Source organism: Myxocyprinus asiaticus, chromosome 32 (assembly GCF_019703515.2).
Source record: "Myxocyprinus asiaticus isolate MX2 ecotype Aquarium Trade chromosome 32, UBuf_Myxa_2, whole genome shotgun sequence".
NCBI lineage: Eukaryota > Metazoa > Chordata > Actinopteri > Cypriniformes > Catostomidae > Myxocyprinus > Myxocyprinus asiaticus.
In genome coordinates, this window is record NC_059375.1 from 20525584 (window position 1) to 20544710 (window position 19127).

The 19127-nt window shown below is 37.9% G+C and overlaps 1 protein-coding gene across 2 annotated transcripts in view; it reads left to right on the plus strand.

Moving 5' to 3' along the window:
• Positions 1-2145: 2145 nt before the first annotated feature.
• Positions 2146-19127, plus strand: part of rhbdf1b (rhomboid 5 homolog 1b (Drosophila)) — a 45659-nt gene continuing 28677 nt past the window's right edge. Inside the window, exons 1-4 of one of the 2 annotated variants that reach the window (XM_051666718.1) lie at positions 2146-2371; positions 14881-15009; positions 16286-16431; positions 17624-17737. In XM_051666718.1, the coding sequence (XP_051522678.1) occupies positions 2342-2371; positions 14881-15009; positions 16286-16431; positions 17624-17737 (419 nt within the window). In that variant the 5' untranslated portion in view covers positions 2146-2341. The remainder of the gene's footprint in view (positions 2372-14880; positions 15010-16285; positions 16432-17623; positions 17738-19127) is intronic. The other variant, XM_051666719.1, reaches the window with a different exon arrangement.

Here is a 19127-nt window from a genome sequence, read left to right on the forward strand (position 1 = left end):
AATAAGGTGCATTTCGAACTGTTCTGAGACCAGTGCAGACAGACAGCACACTGGAGGTTAAGTCATTCACTAAATAGGGAGCAAGGTAGCATCCTATAGCTTTCCTATGAAGCCAAGTGCATTCAATCCAAACTTCCTATCAAAAGTTCAGACAATGTTAAACAGTACTTAGATTCAGAATTTATAATGTATAATTTTATTTTAAAATGGTTGGCAGTGATTGGACGATGCTGGCCATTACTTGTGGCAGAATTAATGATGCAAATTTTTAATTAGTAAAATGCTTCAGCACTGGCTATCAATTGTTTGTTTGACAGTGCAAAGAGAGAACATTGAGATTTTGTTGCCAAAGCAGAGAAAATACATTGTAACATAAGTCAAATCAAGGCAAATAATTTTTATTTGTATTGTTTTTTTTTTATTTGTGATTTTCCTAATACACATTGTTCCAAAGCAGAAAAATCTTTTGATAATTTGAAATTTGATTAAAAAAAAAAAAATAGTTTACTTTCTATTGCTTGGTTTTATTTAAAATGTCACAACAATTAGAAAAACAATTTGCTATAAAAAATGTTTTTTACATGTTTATTAAGTGCTACTAGTTACAAATCAAAAAGGGAAATGGAAAATGCACACAGCAGTCATGAAAACAAGCCTTATCTCACACAATTTTTCTTTTCAAGTAAATGTCTCTTGTTTTAAAATTAAATTAAAAAAAAATATTTTTTTTAGAGATTAGGATGTTTTGTTGTATCATATATACTGTATATAATATATTCAGTTTGTAAGAATATTTCAGATAGCATCCGCAAAGTTAGTGGACACAAGATTTTTCATGATTACGATTTTTCTTAGTGTCTGTCATGGAATAGTCATAAAAGAAGAAAACTACGGTGTTGACTCAGGAGCACATTTTTATTAGAATGGTGTATGTGAGAGAGAACTCAGAGAAAAGGCATCCCTTGCTCAGGAAGGAAGTGATCTCCAAATTAGGTCATCCATCACCAGCCGACAATACATGGACATCTGCCACCCAGTCCTGTCCAAAAAAACCAACTTGGCGTCACACTTCAACATCTGGCCCAAATCAAAACATCGCCCATGTCCTTCCCAACACAGACCTCCTATATCAGGAAGGAGAACTAAAGATTGTGCCTGCAGAGGGACAAGCTTTAATTACAATTTACAGAAGATTAATGCATTTTATTAACTTGGGAGTGGAGAAACATTTTTTTTCATGTTTCAGGGTAGAATGCTGTAATTAATTGTACCTGGCCTACTGATGACTTAGTTTATTTGCACACATTATCTGTGTTGATTTATTGCCCTTTTCAAAGGAATTATACAAATCCAGTAATTGCACAAACATGCCTGCAAAACTGCAAAATACTTATGGAACAGCTCTGTATCAGACCATTTATTGCTGGATAAACTGTATTGCCAGACTGATCACACTCTGAATTCTGCAACAGTTGAAAGTTTGCTTCTGAAATCGGCCTCTGCTTACCAAATTTCAAATTACTGCCCCCCAGTGGCTGAAGCTGGAAGTGTTGTTTAATGTATGGGCACATGTGAGCTCATGTTTCTGGGTGAAATGTCCATGGAGTGGCCCCAAAAGCAAGTTCTATTAATTACCGGTAGTTGTAAATGTTGTAATACAGTCAACAGGAATGCACGTTTTATTTTATTTATTTTTTGAATAGGGTTCGGTATTTATACAGATTTCCCGATTCGATTCTGATTCACAAGATTTCGATTCTATATCAATTTCTATGGGTATATTTCAGTTATAATGTTATAAATTCTCTCCCAGCTAATGCTGTTAATTATACAGGGGACCTTGTATAAAAATATAAATTTTACTAATTATATTTGTAGTTTTTCATGATTTTGGTCACATTTTGGCTTTTTAAAAAATGAACAAATCCATGTATTCAGTCAGTAAATAAGATATTGTATTTCATATATTATTTTTAGTTTAATGTTTATTGTTTGATTGCATAATTTGTACTGTTTACAAGTATTTACATTGATTTGTTGAACGTGCTAAAACCAGTACGGTTTCTTTTAACAAAACCGGCATTTCTGTAAAGAGCCTGTAGATGAGCATGTCTTAACAAGAGAGCACTCGACTGGCTTTATCTCATCTGTGCCATGCAAGATTAGAATTAAATGTTTATGTTTTGTTGTTTTTTGATCAACTACTGACTGTAGAAAACAGAAAGGGTATTAAAAGAGACATTATTAAATGACAAATGGGTCACGTGGATCTTGTCTTTGGACTCATATTACACGGAACAACTTTTACTCTCAACACACAGTGAAATGATCTCGCTGCTGAATGCTCCTCTACTATAATGCACAATTACCGGTGAGTGAAATCTAAACATTTAACAGCCAGTTGCCAAAAATATACATTTTAGAAGCATAGCATGAAATTTGTTTGCAAATGTCAGTGATTTCCTCAAATTGTAGTGGAGGGTAGAGTAAAAGATCAATCGTAGGATTTAAAAATCTATATCGAGATCATTCAAATGAAGATTGCGATGCATCAGAAAATCTATATTTTTGCCCACCCCTATTTTGGAGCGAAAATGCAACCTCCGAATTGCGGCACCATTGTTTATGTGTACGCGATTACTTCCTGGTTTCCACTGTACCAGAACCAATGTCTCAGAGGTTGTTAGCACTAGAAGGGATAGGGGTTGATTTCAGGGTATATGAACTTTCAGAAAGCAACATGTCGATTTCCCATGTGATTGTGTTGGGATTACGGGTGGTATGTGAAAAAGACGCAGGGTTTTGCAAAGTGACTCAACTGTTTAGTAAATTCACCCCTCAGATAAATTAAACAAGATCTAGGCCCCTGATGTGATTAACTTTTGATGTTAGAAATGTTTTCCGTCTCACAGCTCTCTGGGGGAGGTTTAGTACACAAAACATATTGCTATAATAACAGACATTACAATCACAACAGCCAACCCATGTGGCTTTGCACGCTTCATTTCATGCCCTTTAGGTTACTTCCTCTGTATGTAGTTTAGGAGGAAGTAATGCTGATGTGAAGAAGATTAACTATAGCGGTTGCTATAGTCACTACCACTGAATGGCTTATGAAGCTAGTTTGGACCAAGCTGTCATGAATGAGTGTTGAATAACAAATTGGAGAATATAAAGTATATGGCTTTCAATACAGCATGTTCCATATTCTTGAAAAACAAGACATTTCTTGGACTTAATTATGAGAATCAACCGGTAAAGGAAACATCAGCAGCTCTGTTTTAGTTTTTCTCAAAATTGTGGGGTTATATGAAGGTGAATGTAATAAGTTATGAACACAGCCTTCAACTCCTTTTGATCAATAGTCACATCTGCACGTAGGAGTCATTATAGGACAGGAAAAATAGCATATGTGCTTTTTAACAACATAATCCATATTTCACATAATTTCATTGGAGGTTTGGGGATTTCTTGTTTTAGAAGTCCTGATTAATATTTCATAAAGTGTTTGCTTGGAAATGTGTATCAGGTCAGATTTATTCTAGTAGACAAAATGTGTCGTATACAGTTCGTTGTTGCTAACAACTATGAGCTGAAAAGCCTTTATATGGTAGTTAGCAATTAGGTTACTAGATTCAAGGGGATTTCTGGGAAACTTTTGGTTGTCCTGTTTCTGTATTGGTCAAAAGTTGGTTTGATCAGTGTATGTGTTCTGAGAATAAAAGTCAGTCTTTTTTGGTCAAAACAGGATAATCCAATTGTGGCAGCGGGGGCATGGTCAAGCGCCTGTCTGAGAGAGAGAGAGAAAGCGGTATGGGCGCTTACACCTGAGCTAAATTATGCCTAAAACCTGTTTCTAATTCCAGTGAGCATGGGGAGAGCGGCATAAAAGCAGCCACACAACCAGCAGAGGAGAGAGAGAGCCTGGGTCCAGAAAGTAATTGGTGTGAAGCTGAAGAGATTATTGTGAACTAAGAATTTATTATTGTGAAGCTAAGAATTTATTATTGTGAAGCTGAAGAGAATAGTGTGTGAAGCTGTGAGTGCTGAAGTGTGGTCACATCAGCATTACTTCCTCCAATAAAGTGATTTAATTTGATTTGATTTGATTAAAATCCATACCTGTGAGTGGAGCAACCTGCCTCCAGTGTCCTCCTTATCGACCGCCTTCACAGCTGTATAGCTCAGTATGTAAAGGTTTGTCATTGCAATGAAGCCAATAGATGAAATTAGTTCTGGGAAATTCAGTGCATTAATGTATAAATATAAAGGAATGTTCTTTTGTTGATTTATAAGGGTCATTGCTAAAGTTTTTAGCTCAAACCTGAAATTTCTACAACCACATTCAAATGTGTTTGTTTGGATAAAAATGTGGTTTGCAGTAGAATGTGGTGGAATATTTCTCATAGGGTGTTATTTGAAGGAATATGTTTAACTTTCTATAAAACAGGGTATCCGCGGATCATTAAAAAGTATTAAAAGATATTAAATCAATTTGGTGAAAAATAAAGCCATTAAAAAGTATTAAAAAGACTTAAATTACAATATCCAAGGTATCATTTGTTTGTTTGTTTGTTTGAACATTTGCCCTCCTTGGGCCGTAAAGTTGAATGAAAACATTACGAATGAAAACCTTTCACGCCTTGCAGATAGCAGAGAATAGAGTAGGCGCATGGTTTTCACTTATAAGTTCAGTGTACATATGCGCTGATCCAGTGAGTGCTGCTCCGTTTCTTTCTTTAGAACCTTATAAAAAAATCTCTTAAAAGCACAAGAAAAAAAAATATTGGTTCTCCATCAAAACACACTGAATACTATTACTTCAACTGATTATATTATTTTTATTTTAAGCATTGTAAATAATTTAATAGTATTTATTATTTAAAATGAACCTATGCCATGCTATTCATTTTAATTTGTAACCACAACTGGAAGTTGCTGGTCCAGATATATCTGCTTCTATGAGAGTGCAGCTGTCAGCTTCTCCTCTCCTCACCTGCACAGGTGAAAGTAAAGCAGTTTAAATAGCGCAGTTGTTGCTTTAGAAATTTATCAAGTGTCTGGTATGCACTGTTCCATCTTTTTGCTCTGCAAGTACCGGCATGACCGGTAATAAAGCAAAAGCCAATGAAATGAAGAGCGCGCAAGAGTAGAGAAAGGCATTAAATTAAATGAAAACATCACCAATATCTCCCGAACCGCTGCCTCATCATTATTTTCTTATGTGTTTTCCCCCGTTGTGTGCAAATCAGTGCAATAATGGGTGCGAGCTCCTCTTTCATGTTGTTTGTTGGCTTATTATCACGAATAAACTCTCCTGTTGCTATATGCATGTGTTTGTGAAAGAATTTCGGGATCGTAATTTCATTCGGGCACAAATAGTCATGTGTTTGATAAAGCTGGTCTGCAAACAGTCGTGTTTGTGCACTTGAATTTAATGTATGCACTTAACTCGTGTCTTTGTTTCTACATCTATCTTTGGCACGCACCACGGCTGTGCTCTGCCATGATTTAAACTGAGCTCGGAATCGATTCTGATTCTTTTGAGAATCGATTCAGAATCGTTTAAGTATGAATCATGATGCATCGCTGAAACGATTTTTTCCCCCACCCCTACCATTCATTTTCTCCATTGTCATTTCAACATTAACATACTGGGCGATTACATGAGAAACACATTTCACTAAGTTGTACCATATCATTCAACGTATCCTCAGAGGTTCATTCATGTTTTTTTCGTGCTATAAGTTGGAGAGAGAGCGTGCAGTGACCTGCTCGTTTGAATGGGCAGCTACCGCAATCTGTCACACGCACCATTAAATCAGAATCAGAATGAGCTTTATTGCCAAATGTTCTCACATACACAAGGAATTGTTTTTGGTGATAGGAGAAAAAGTGCACACAGAACATTACAGTGAGACACAGAATATAAAACAAGGTAAGAGTATAAATAGACATAAAATAATAGGACATATAACAGGATGATGTATGTACATGTGCAAGTGGTAATGTTATGTGCAAGGTAGGGGTATGTAAGAGTAGTGGAGAGAGAACGCATCCCTGAGGAGCACCAGTGCTTATAGTGAGGGTCCTGTATGTGAGTTTCCCCAGTCTCACTAGCTGCTGCCTGTCAGAAAGCTGGTGATCCATTGACAGATTGGGGTGGGCACAGAGAGCTGGGTCATTTTGGTTGAGAGAAGATCAGGCATGATGGTATTGAAGGCTGAACTGAAGTCCGCAAATAAGATCCTTGTCCCAGGTCTGTCGAGGTGTTGCAGGATATGATGCAGTCCCATATTGACAGCATCATCCACAGACCTGTTTGCTCTGTAAGCAAACTGAAGGGGGTCCAACAGGGGTCCAGTGATATACTTCAGGTAGGCCAAAACCAGTCTCTCAAACAACTTCATGACCACAGACATGAGAGCGACAGGTCTGTAGTCATTAATTCCTGTGATTTTGGGTTTTTTGGGGACCGGAATGATGGTGGAGCGTTTAAAGCAGCAGGGAACTTCACACTGCTCCAGTGATCTATTGAAGATCTTTGTGAAGATGGGGGCCAGCTGGTCAGTGCAGACTTTCAGACCTTGAAACCATCTGGGCCTGAAGCTTTCCTAGTCTTTTCTTTCCGAAAAACCCGGCACACATCTTCCTCACAGACCATAAGTGCAGATTGAGTACCAACAGGTGGGAGGATGGGGGTTCCAGGAGGTGTTGGTGTGTGTGTGAAGTGAAAATCAGAGCGGGGGAGGGGTGTGAGATTGAGCTTTTCAAACCTGTAGTAAAACACATCATCAGCCATTAGTTTACTCTCTACAGAGCAAGGGGGAGGTGTCTTGTACTTGGTGATGCTTTTTAGGCCTTTCCAAACAGATGTAAGATCATTGGCTGAAAACTATTTTTTCAGCTTTTCAGAGTAGTTAATTTTAGCCACTCTGATTTCCTTAAGTGTGTTCCTGGCCTGGTTGTACAATGTTTTATCCCCACTTCTGTAAGCATCCTCTTTGGCATGACGAAGCTGTCTGAGTTTTCCTGTAAACCATGGTTTATCGTTATTGAATGATAAAAATGTCTTAGTAGAGATGCACATATTACCACAGAAACTGATATATGTCACAATATCTGTGAGCTCCTCCTGGTCTGTGGCTGTAGCCTCAAAAACACTCCAATCAGTGCAGTCAAAGCAGGCTTGTAGTTCCAGCTCTGCTTCATTGGTCCATTTTTTTTACAGTCCTTACTACAGGCTTAGCTGATTTTAGTTTCTGTTTGTAGGTCGGGAGAAGATAAACCAGACAGTGATCAGAGAGTCGTAAAGCTGTACATGGGACAGAGCGATATGCATCCTTTACAGTGGTGTAGCAGTGGTCCAATATATTTCTTTCTTTGGTGGGGCATGTGATGAGTTGTTTGAATTTTGGCAGTTGATGGGTGAGGTTAGCTTTATTAAAATCTCCCAGAATAATGATAAAAGAGTCTGGGTGTTGTTGCTCTGTGTCTGTGATGTGATCAGCCAGCTGTTGCAACGCTGCATTCATGCATGCTTGTGGCAGGATATAAGCACTCACCAGAATAAACTAGGAAAACTCCTGAGGCTAGTAGAAACGCTTACAGCTGATGAAGAGCACCTCTAAATTAGGACAGCACATCTTCTACTACGCTGTTACATTTGTACACCAACGTTCGTTGATGTAAAAGCATGTTCCACCGCCTCTTGTTTTCCCCAATAACTCTGTGATGCGATCCGCTCTGAACAGCTGAAAGCCCGGCAGATGCAACGCGCTGTCCGGGAAGGCTTCACTCAGCCAGGTTTCCGTGAAACACAGAGCAGCGGAGTTAGAAAAGTCCTTATTTGTTTGAGTGAGCAGAAGCAGTTTGTCTGTTTTGTTGGCGAGGTAGTGGACATTCGCTAGATGAATACTCTGCTACGGAGTCCTAAAGCCACGTTGACGAAGCTTCACAAGTGTGCCGGCTTGCTTCCCTCGCGTGCGTCTTTTGGATCACTTGTAGAGCACCGCTGCACCTCCAACTAAGATGTCTAATAAAACTTCTGAATAACAAACACCGGCAAAACATTATCAGGTATACTCTGCTGACTATTCAGCAGTTCATCCCAGGTGAAACTGATCGGGAACAGCAGCCATCTCTGGCACCATCTTTTCCTCACATATTCGGACATAAAGACAAAGGTACAAGACAAAAGGTAAAGAGTATAAATACAATATTTATTGTTTGAATTTCGAGATAACAGTGACATAATTTAAAAGCTTAAACTAAAATCGTGTTTTTCCAAAAAATGACATCTGACTCAAATGATGGATCGTGACCCAATTTGTGCATCTGTAGCTGTAACCAGCGCTGTCCTGTGCTTTCTTCTTAATTTTCTATGGCGGTTGTTATACAAGGAAAGGTGCATTACTGCCACCTGCTGTTTGGGAGTGTGAGTCAGGATCAAATTACACTATTCTTAGTACAAATGCACTGTATCTTCTCCTGACTGACCTATATTCTTTTATTTAACTCTGTCGCTTTCAGATATTGCATAAAAATTGTAAAACATTAATTCCATGAATTTCTTCCTAGAATGCCTGTCAACTCATAACTCATCTTAATTTTCTTAAGGATAGAAAGCAATATCTTTCTTTAATTACTATACCTCGGACAGATCATAACATGCTCTACTGTTTCTTCCTGATTACAAACTTCACATTTCCCTGAATCATGTTTCCCTATTCTATACAAAGTACTATTAAGTGCTGTATGACCAAATCTAAGTCTAGTGGTTATTGTTTCTTCTATTTCTCCCTGCTACTCTACCATTACCAACATTTCTTTGAATGTTATAAAACCATCTTCCTGTTCTATCCTCCTCCCATTCTTTTTGCCACCTACTCCTTATATGTTGTTTAATTAAACTAAATTAAAATTAAATTTCAGTCTTACTATATTTTACATTTATGTATATATCTCTTTTCTTTGTGGCTTCTTTTGCACTCTCATCTACCATCTCATTTCCTTTTACCCCTACATGAGCTGGTACCTAAAAAAAAGTTAAAATTTATCCCATAATCTAAATGTCCTGTGCTTTCACTCTGCCTTGGTGTGTGGAGATAATGAGATTAGATGCTGGTGACATCATTTTTCAAAATAGCAGTCCCACATTGAATTAACAAATTTTGAAGTTAATACAAACATGAATTAGTGTAAAAAGTTAGTACAATATTTTACAACACTGATTATTATAGGATATCACACAATATGCTGAAATTAACTTTATATTCAAAAGCTTTAAAAAAAAATTAAAAAAAATAATTGAAGATGAGTATTAATACCTGCTACATAGATAATGGTAAAACTGTACATGTTAAACGCAATCTATATGCAGTTTGGAACAAAAGACAGCTATGTTTGTGATATGTGGAGAATATATCTGATATCTAGTGGAAGCACTTTCCACCACTGAGTAACAGAGAATATGAATGATCTGAAGAGCGACTTTGTGACACATTGTAATGGAACCACCAGGTGTCGCTCATTCTAAGACTGCAGGGAGCGAGAGGGGACATAGACCTGGATAGAGGTCTGCACGTGCCTTAAAATGAAAGCCGAACTCAACCCGCACCCGAGATCGTGTGGCCCAACCCTACCCGGCCTGAAAAATACCATCAGATTTTAAGCCCGAACCTGACCTGAACCCGATATCGCTCACTATATAATTTCTTCTAGCGAGTACTGTTGCAATAGGCTGTAATTTATGTAAGCATTTAGGCAACATTCGTAACAGTACTGAAACAGTTAACATACACAGTTTTAAAAAGGCACAGCAGCCGTTTAGTACACTAGAGCAAAAGGGGAATAAATCATTGACTTACCGTCTATTTGCTGAAACTTTACTTGGTGCAGAACAATCTGGAATAATATGAAAAACTGCAACAGTCCCCTCTATGCAGCCTGAACTTGTTTAGAATGATGAATCTTTGTGACAACAAAGTGAAACAAAGTTCTTTCTAACTTGACACATTGTTTAAACAGTGCCGGTCCTACGCGAGATGCTGAAGAAAAAGTGAGACGCGGTGCAAATGTCAAAGACATTCATCCAGCACGTGTTTAAACAATGGGAAAACAGAACAGACGCACACAAAAACACGTTCGGTGTAAACGGCGCCTAACTCGCCAATGTCTGTGAGTGAGAGTGCGTGCGTGCGTGAAAGAAGTTCGGTAAGCCTGTTTATGTTTTCATTAATTACAAACCCCAACCCCAAGTCCTACTTGAAAAACTGACCCGCTGGGTTCTCGGGTCCCGTCGGGTTGCAGACCTCTAGACCTGAAGGAGTGAATTCATGTAAGAGGGTGCTGTTCCATCGGCTGTCCTGAAGGCCAGAGTCAAAGCCAAGTTATTATACAAATCTAAAAATGTGACACAGTATCACAGAAAAGGAGATGACAGTGTTTAACCAGATTTGAAATGAAGAACAATGTAAGCTGTTAAATAAACATTGCCCTCTCTGCCAAAATAAAGGCTCCAAGTCTGTCAAAATAAAAGCTCCAAGTGAAGGTGAAGTAAATACTACAGAAATATGAAAACAAATCTAATCCTTAAAATTATAATAATTCAATTTTATATTATAATAATAAAAAACTTGAAAGGAACCCACAATGAAAGTATTATTAATAATATAATAAAATAATATTCGAATGGGTTCTAAAAAAGTGAGTGAAATTGTACTGTCAATTTTGCACATACTGTTAATTCACAAAAACTTTTTAGTAAAATATACAGTATGTTGGTAAATACTGCTTTTTATTAGGCCAGCTGAATTGCTGTATTACATTTACATTTACATTTATTCATTTGGCAGACACTTTTATCCAAAGCAACTTACAAAAGAGGAAAACATAAGCGAATCATCTTAAGGAGACAGTGGTATGAAATGTGCTGTATTACAAAGTTTCACTAGCATCATAATAGTATTCAAAACAGAATAAAGTGCAACAGAATTTTTTTTTTTTTTTTTTTTTTAATGACTGGTTAAGTGTTCATGGAAAAGATGTGTTTTTAGTCGTTTTTTGAAGACCGAGAGTGAGTCAGCTTCACGGATTGAGTTGGGAAGGTCGTTCCACCAACGTGGTATGATGAAGCTGAAAGTCCGGGAAAGTGTTTTGGTGCCTCTTTGTGTTGGTACAACAAGGCGACGTTCCTTAGCCGACCACAGGCTTCTAGTGGGCGCGTAGCTCTGCATAAATGATTTTAGGTATGCTGGAGCAGACCCAGTGACTGTTCTGTATGCCAGCATCAGAGCCTTGAACTTGATTTGATCTGGCAGCCAGTGGAGAGAGACAAGGAGTGGTGTAACATGTGATCTCTTTGGTTCATTAAAGACCAGATGTGCTGCTGCATTCTGGATCATTTGCAGGGGTCTAATTGCACATGCAGGGAGGCCTGCAACGAGAGCGTTACAGTAGTCCAGTCTAGTTATGACAAGTGACTGGACAAGCAGTTGTGTGGCATGTTCAGAGAGGAAGGGTCTTATCTTCCTGATATTGTAGAGTGTAAATCTACATGATCTTGCGGTCTTTGAGATGTGGTCTATGAAATTTAGTCTGTTGTCGATGGTTACCCCTAGATTTCTGACCGATTTGGAAGGTGTTACTGTAGTTGCACCCAGCTGCACGGTGATGTGTTCAACAGCAGGGTTGGCTGGAAAGACAAGGAGTTCAGTCTTGGCTGGGTTGAGTTGCAGGTGGTGCTCCTTCATCCAGGCCGAGATGTCTGCCAGGCAGGCAGAAATTCAAGCAGTCACTGTGGTGTCATTGGGCTGGAAAGACAAGTAGAGTTGCGTGTCATCAGTGTAGCAGTGGTAAGAGAAACCATGTGCCTGAATGATGGGTCCCAGTGATGTTGTGTATATAGAGAAGAGAAGTGGCCCAAGCACTGAACCCTGAGGTACCCCAGTAAGTAGCTGATGTGGCTTGGATACCTCACCTCTCCATGAGCAGGTATCCTGTATTGGTGTAAATAAATAAACCGCAACTGATTCAATGCAGGCTGAATTTATGTGGTGTCTAAGAACAGTGGTAAAGCACCACTCATTCAGGTTGAACGAAGATAATTGCTAGCTTTTTCAAACAATGTTCCCTGAAAAAATATATAGCTCAGAGAAAGCAAAAGTTTCACATATGGAATGACAGCATATATAATTTGATTTGGTCTAGTTCAAGGAGAAGCTTGTTGGTAGTGTCATGTTTGTGTTCATGTTTGACGAGAGCCTCAGTGAGTGCACTAAAAAACGAAAACAAGTGGAAGATTTTTGGAGTGACATCCAGTTGAGGTATTTTGTTTATTGTAAAGAACATAAGCATAAGTAATGAACTTTAATAACTTCTGTAGATGTCTGCATAAAAATATACACAGTAAGCATACAGCATCAAACCAGCCCTTTACTCTCGATACCATCTAAGGATGGATCAATTCTATAAATGCACGGCTAGGAGGTGAAGAACGAGGATGAAGGAAGCTTAAAGAGGATGCTTGAGCAAGGAAGCACAGGTGTGTCCTATGCAGACGACTTTTTGGTCAAAGCACCTGACGCACGCATAAATTCTCCTTCACATCTTATTTCCAGCATTGGTTATTCCTAGTATTTTTTTTATTCTGTTTAGATTTTAGAAGTTTTTGAAATGCACAGGCATCAAGATCTTTGGAATTTTCAGGAGTTAATGGGTTCAGAGTTCAGAAATGGGTATTGAGATTACAGGCTCTCTAATATTCAGTCCCAACTCTTTAAATTCAGAAATGAACATTGAAAACTGAACAGTAAGAGGCTTTGATTTTTCCGGTGACCATCTGTCGCACACAAACTCTAAACAGTTTTTCAAAGCTTTTGTAAAATCCTGAAGTCTGTGGCTCTTTCATATTTTTTATTTGTCCATTCATTGGGCTCTATCTCTTTGAGTGTACTGAGATTTAAATTAGTGTACGATCTGTTTATATATAATATAATAGGCCTATATACAGTATGTTCAAATTATTTGTTCCCCCTATAATTGGGTCTTTGCCACTACTTGTAATGTGGCACATGCTTAGTGCTTGCCCTTTGGTTTTCTATATGGGTGTCCACATTATTTCGCATTATTCCACATAGTTGTTCTCAGAGCCTCATTTCTCATACTTATTGAAATCAAACAAAAACATGCACAGATAAGGCAGCGTGTGTGTGGTTACCTATATTTAAAAGAATATTCCAAGTTAAGGTCGATCGACAGCATTTGTGGCATAATGATGATTACCACAAAAATTAATTTCGACTCCTTGTTTAAATCGTCATTTTTACAGTTGTTTTAGGGTTTTAGAATTTTTTTGACAATACATTGTCATGGCAACAATATTGTAAAATTGGATAGAACTTTACACAGAAAAGGTTAGTAAGTGATTTTATCAGACTAAAATCATGTTAATACACACATTGTTTACGTCTTGTGGCTATACTTTAAAAATGTTAAGTGTTTTAACGTTTACGGATTGGCACCATTCACTTCCATTGTAAGTGCCCCACTGGAACACAGATCTTGGCTTTTTTTTTTTTTTTTTTTTAAGAAGGCGGGGTTGAAATACATTTTTGTGGTAATCAGCATTATGCCACAAATGCTGTCGATTGAGCTTAACTTCTATTGAACCCAGAATATTCCTTTAAGACATATGCCATTGATGCCTCTGGAGCTATGATGTGATGGTCTTAAGTTGTGCATCTTCTGTATTTATTCTCTTGTTTGTTTGCCTATGCTTTTGAAGTTAGTTTGCTGCTTATTAAAATGCTTTTCATCTTGATTGACCTACACTACACTAACAGGGATATCCACTAGAGTTAAAGGGAATTACTGCCTCAGTCACCATTCTCTTTCATGATATGGCATGAAGATGCAAAGGAAGTGAATGATGGCTGAGTGAACATTCTGCCTAACATCTCCTTTTGTGTTCCACGGAAGAAGGAAAGTCATATGTTTTTTAATAAGACATTATGGCAACATTTTTATATTTTGGTGAACTATCCCTTTAAGTGCCTTGGTAGAGTAGAACTGTAATGTTAGTTACTTAGCAATTCTGGTCACCCCAATTTGAGACTGAATTTACTGGCTTTGTACTGACTATCTGACCACCTCCATCCAACATCTTTCAGGAGGTCTTTTATTAACAAGACAACAACAGTTATTCAGTGAGCTTTTAGTGATTCAAAGTCCTGTAGAAATATATAACTTTTTCATAATAAATAAGCAATAGAAGTCACTACAGCACCTTACAGAAGAGTTAGACTTTTAAAGGGGGAAATAGTAGGAAATTTTGCATCCTCTGGTGGAGGACTTGGGTAATGCACTTTTGCCACATTTCATACTTCAGCGAAGCAATTCAGTTCAATTAAGTGTATTTGCAAAGTACTTTTCACAATAAATATTGTTACAAGACAGCTTTACATGTACTGATTGCTGTAACAGTACTGAATTAGACTCTATCATCGTGCAGATATATATGCCTATCCATTTGTAAAGGAGAATTCACTGTCAATTTCAAAGGTGGAGTGAAAAAATATTTATTATTTCAACTGTGCGCAAAGTGTCAATCCCAAGAGCATAAAAACAGGTGTAGTTTTAAACTAATGTGACTTGAGTGCAGTGTGGATTGAGGACAGCCCATCACTGTCTCAGCAGTGAACCATCATGTCACAGCAAACAGATGGAAATGCAGATTATTGTAGCGTGCATCTTATGTAAGGCAGCGCTTGTGTGTGTGTGTGTGTGTGTGTGTGTGTGTGTGTGTGTGTGTGTATTGTTTACCCATATCTGAGAGTATGTGTGAGTTTGAGATGTTAATTTGATCGTTTGATCCTGCAGCTGGCTAACATGTCCGAAGCTGAGGACAAGAGCACCAACAGCAGCCTGCGGAGGAAGAAACCGCCCTGGCTCACACTGGACATCCCCAGTGCTCAGAACCCTGCAGAAGACCACAATAACTTTCTGCAGGTAGACATCAGTCTCAAAGATATTTTGTGAATATATGTGATGCATCCAAACACTGTACTTTGAAACACTTATAGTGGCCCCAAAAAGCATATGGCACTTAAGCTACGCTTAAAAATGCATGAATATCTCATCTTTTAATTTTTTATTTTTTTAGGTTTCAAATTATAAAACAGTAGATATATTGTTCAATTAAGACGAAATATTGTGACACTTTCTGGCTGTCAAATTTAGTGGAACATGCCCATATTTATTGTGATGAACTACATACACTTACTTAACACTTTATTAGGAACACCTTTAAACCTACTTATTCATGTGATTATCAAATCAGCCAATCGTGTGTCGGCAGTGCAGTGCATAAAATCATGCAGATACGGGTCGGGAGCTTCAGTTAATGTTCACATCAACCATCAGAATGGGAAAAAATATTTATTTCAGTGATTTTGACCATGGCATGATTGTTGGTGCCTGACAGGCTGGTTTGAGTATTTCTGTAACTGCTGATCTCCTGGGATTTTCACACACAACAGTCTCTAGAATTTACTCAGAATGGTGCCAAAACAAAAAACATCCAGTGAGCGGCAGTTCTGCGGACGGAAACGCATTGTTGATGAGAGAGGTCAACAGAGAATGGCCAGACTGGTTCGAGCTGACAGAAAGGCTACAGTAACTCAGATAACCACTCTGTACAATTGTAGTGAACAGAATAGCATCTCAGAATGCACAACACATGGAACCTTTAGGAAAATGGGCTACAACAGCAGACGACCATGTCGGTAACTTTATTAGGACCATAATGTTCTTTATAAAGTGCTCAATGAGTGTATGTGGTTACTCTACTAAAACACCTGTGTGAACTTGAGGGGAACTGACTTTTTTTTTATTTATTTTTTTAACTAAAATCACCTCAAGACCAGTTAGTTAATCATAATGTAAAAAATGTCTGAGAAAAGTTATATGTGAGAAAAGGTCCAGCACCATTTGTTTGCAGATACCACTTGATATTTTGTTATCTAATTCAATTAAATGTATACATTGTAAGTGTGGCTTAATTTTCCAAAAGTGTCCAAATACGTTTGGGGGCCACTGAATATTTCCATTAAATAAAAATGCATTAAGTGCATTCCTCAAAATCCTCCTCATATAATGGTTATACTGTACACTCATGTTCTTTATACTGAAAATATACAGCATGTGTGCTGTGATTCCTTTAGTCTTCAGTTGTATCTTGTTCTCCTATAGAAATATTTAAATTTACATTTATCTTGTCCTGCAGCCTGTCATGCACAACAGCTTGTATCTGCGCAGTGCCAGTTTACCCACTGAAAATATCAAGCTCAGATGCCCGCCAGTGGACCCAAATGCCTGCCGCAGACCCTCGGTTCTGCGCAAACACCAGACCATTTCCCAGACCATCAAGAGGTAAGATTTTAAACACGAAGAGATTTTATATTTAATTGTACTCTGTCCTTATGTATTATCTTGTACTATACAAATCTGTCTTGTCTTTTTTTGTGCACTATGTACCATTTTGCATAGTTGTGTCCTGTGTAATGCTGTGATGCATTGGATCATTTTGTTTTGTGGTTTGTCTGCTATGGTGACTACCAAATGTGTATGCAGGGATCTATAAAGTTATCTGGAAATGTATCTTGTCTTAATGCCATACAAACAGACACACCAATGCAAAACCTCATACAAAAGTAAACATTCACATCAAAATACAGGTTCATATATGCTAGCTGGCACAGTAGCAAGTGCGTGCGTGCGTGCGTGCGTGCGTGCGTGTGTGTTATTAATTGTCATATTTGATTTGCTCAAATGACACAAACTACCACTAAAAAGTTTGGGCACACCTACAAATTTTTTATTGTTGCTATTTTCCACATTTTAGAATACGATAATGTCATCAAATTTTAGCTTCATTAAAATAGCCACCCTTTGCATAGATTGCAGCTCTGCACGCTCTGGGCATTCTCTCAATCAGCTTCATGAGGTGCCACTTAAGACCTTAAATTAAAAAGCTAATTAAAAATGAGTAAATTGAATTTTTTTCTACCAGGAATAAATGTTTCTTACTGGTCATGAAGTATTTTTTTATTCAGTTATATAATGTCCTTGTGACAATGGGATTATTTAGCTGTTTTTCCTTGTATATTTGAGACAAACAGTGCAGGCCACAGTGTAAACTTGAGATGAGGCTGTCTCAGTGTGACTCGGCCTATAAGAGCTTTTAGAGTTTCTTATATTTTGTTGGCTTAATGCAAGCAATATTCAATAAAAATTAAGAGTAACTATTTTATTTACTCGCCAAATCCTATTTTTACTTGCTTTTGGCTCTTGGTGAGTGGAAATTTTGAACCCTGTGTGCATCTCTCTCTTCTTCTGCATCTGTTCTTTGAGATGATTATTTACTAAAGCTGTATAATATAAAGTCTGTCCTTTTCATTCACTTTTTAACCTCCTTTCTACTGCTTTCTGAAATTAATATAATCCTGTGACTTTTTTAATTTCTGTTTCTTCTGTAACTAAGATGGATGCTTTCCCATCTTCTCTTTTCCCCCTGTTTCCATATTTGACTTTCCTGATCCTCCTCACCTCACCCCTTATCCAGCCCCACAGGGAAGAGGGTGCACTTTGAGCAGATGAACACCGTCCTGGTTAAAGGCCAGTGTTTCTCACGTCTGGAACCCCCCAGACGTCAGTCACTGCCCCAAATTGTCCTCAGGTACTGCAGAACCAATATAGACCCACTTAATTCATCTAATAGCAGTTTATATACTTTCATTCTGTAGAGAGTACAGTGTGTTCCATTTCTAATTTAAAAACTGTTCCTTCAAGTCTTCTTATTTTAAGTAAATAAAGTTTTTTTTGCCCAAAAATGTACATGACCATTTTCCACCCTCATTTTAAATTAAACAGGCTGTTGTTGCTTCTGTTCCTTTACGATTTTTATTTGTAAATAACCTCTGTTATGTTTGGCTAACCACTTTGCATGCATAGTAGTTCACACTGTCTTTCATAAGAGTGGGCCAAGTTGTTGAATACTAACCCTTTAAGCTCTGAAGGTGTTCAAGTTTTCCTGTTTCAGTGGCATGCCCAGAATCGAAGGCTTATAACTCTACAACAAAAAGAAAAAGAAAAAAGGTCAATTGTTTGTTATAATTTTAATGCTATAGATTATGATAAATTATGAGAATCTCAGTCTAAGAAACTGCTGAAAAAATGATAATAAAAAAAAAAACATGTTCCAAAAAAAAAAACGTATTTAAAAAATGTAATTTATTTTTTTATCCCCATTTCTCCCAATTTGGAATGCCCAATTCTCACTACTTATTAGGTTCTCGTGTTGGCACGGTTACACACCTCAATCCGGGTGGCGGAAGACAAATCTCAGTTGACTCCAATTCTGAGACAGTCAATCCGTGCATCTTATCACTGTGCATGACACCGCGAAGACTCACAGCATGTGGAGGCTCATGCTACTTTCTGCGATCCATGTACAACTTACCACGCACCCCATTGAGAGCGCGAACCCCTAATCGCGACCACGAGGAGGTTACCCCATGTGACTCTACCCTCCCTAGCAACCGGGCCAATTTGTTTGCTTAGGAGACCTGGCTGGAGTCACTTAGCGTGCCCTGGATTCGAACTCGTGACTCCAGGGTTGGTAGTCAGTGTCAATATTCGATGAGCTACCCAGACCTCAACTTTTTTTATTATTATTTTTCAGATTTGACATTGTATATCTCAGGGTGTAAATAATGTAGCTCTGAAAAACTTCTGTTTTGTTCCCAATCATGTCACCTGTACCCGTGTAAAAAAATTTATTGATACGACAAAGCAATCACACAATGTGCTGTGTGCACATTGTGCTTCGTGTGGATTAACTAATGATCTATGCATCCGATGACGTTGTGTGTGGGCATGTTTTAATGGGAATCCCTTCCTCTAAGTATGTGATATATTATGTTCTGTTTATTTTTTGTGAAGTTATAAGCGAAAACACGGCTTATAAGCAACATCTGTTTACATGTAACATGCATGTCAAAGATATATACTTAGTTATTACTTGCTATATTTGTGTCTGTGAGTAAAACAAATAGGCTCATTGTGTT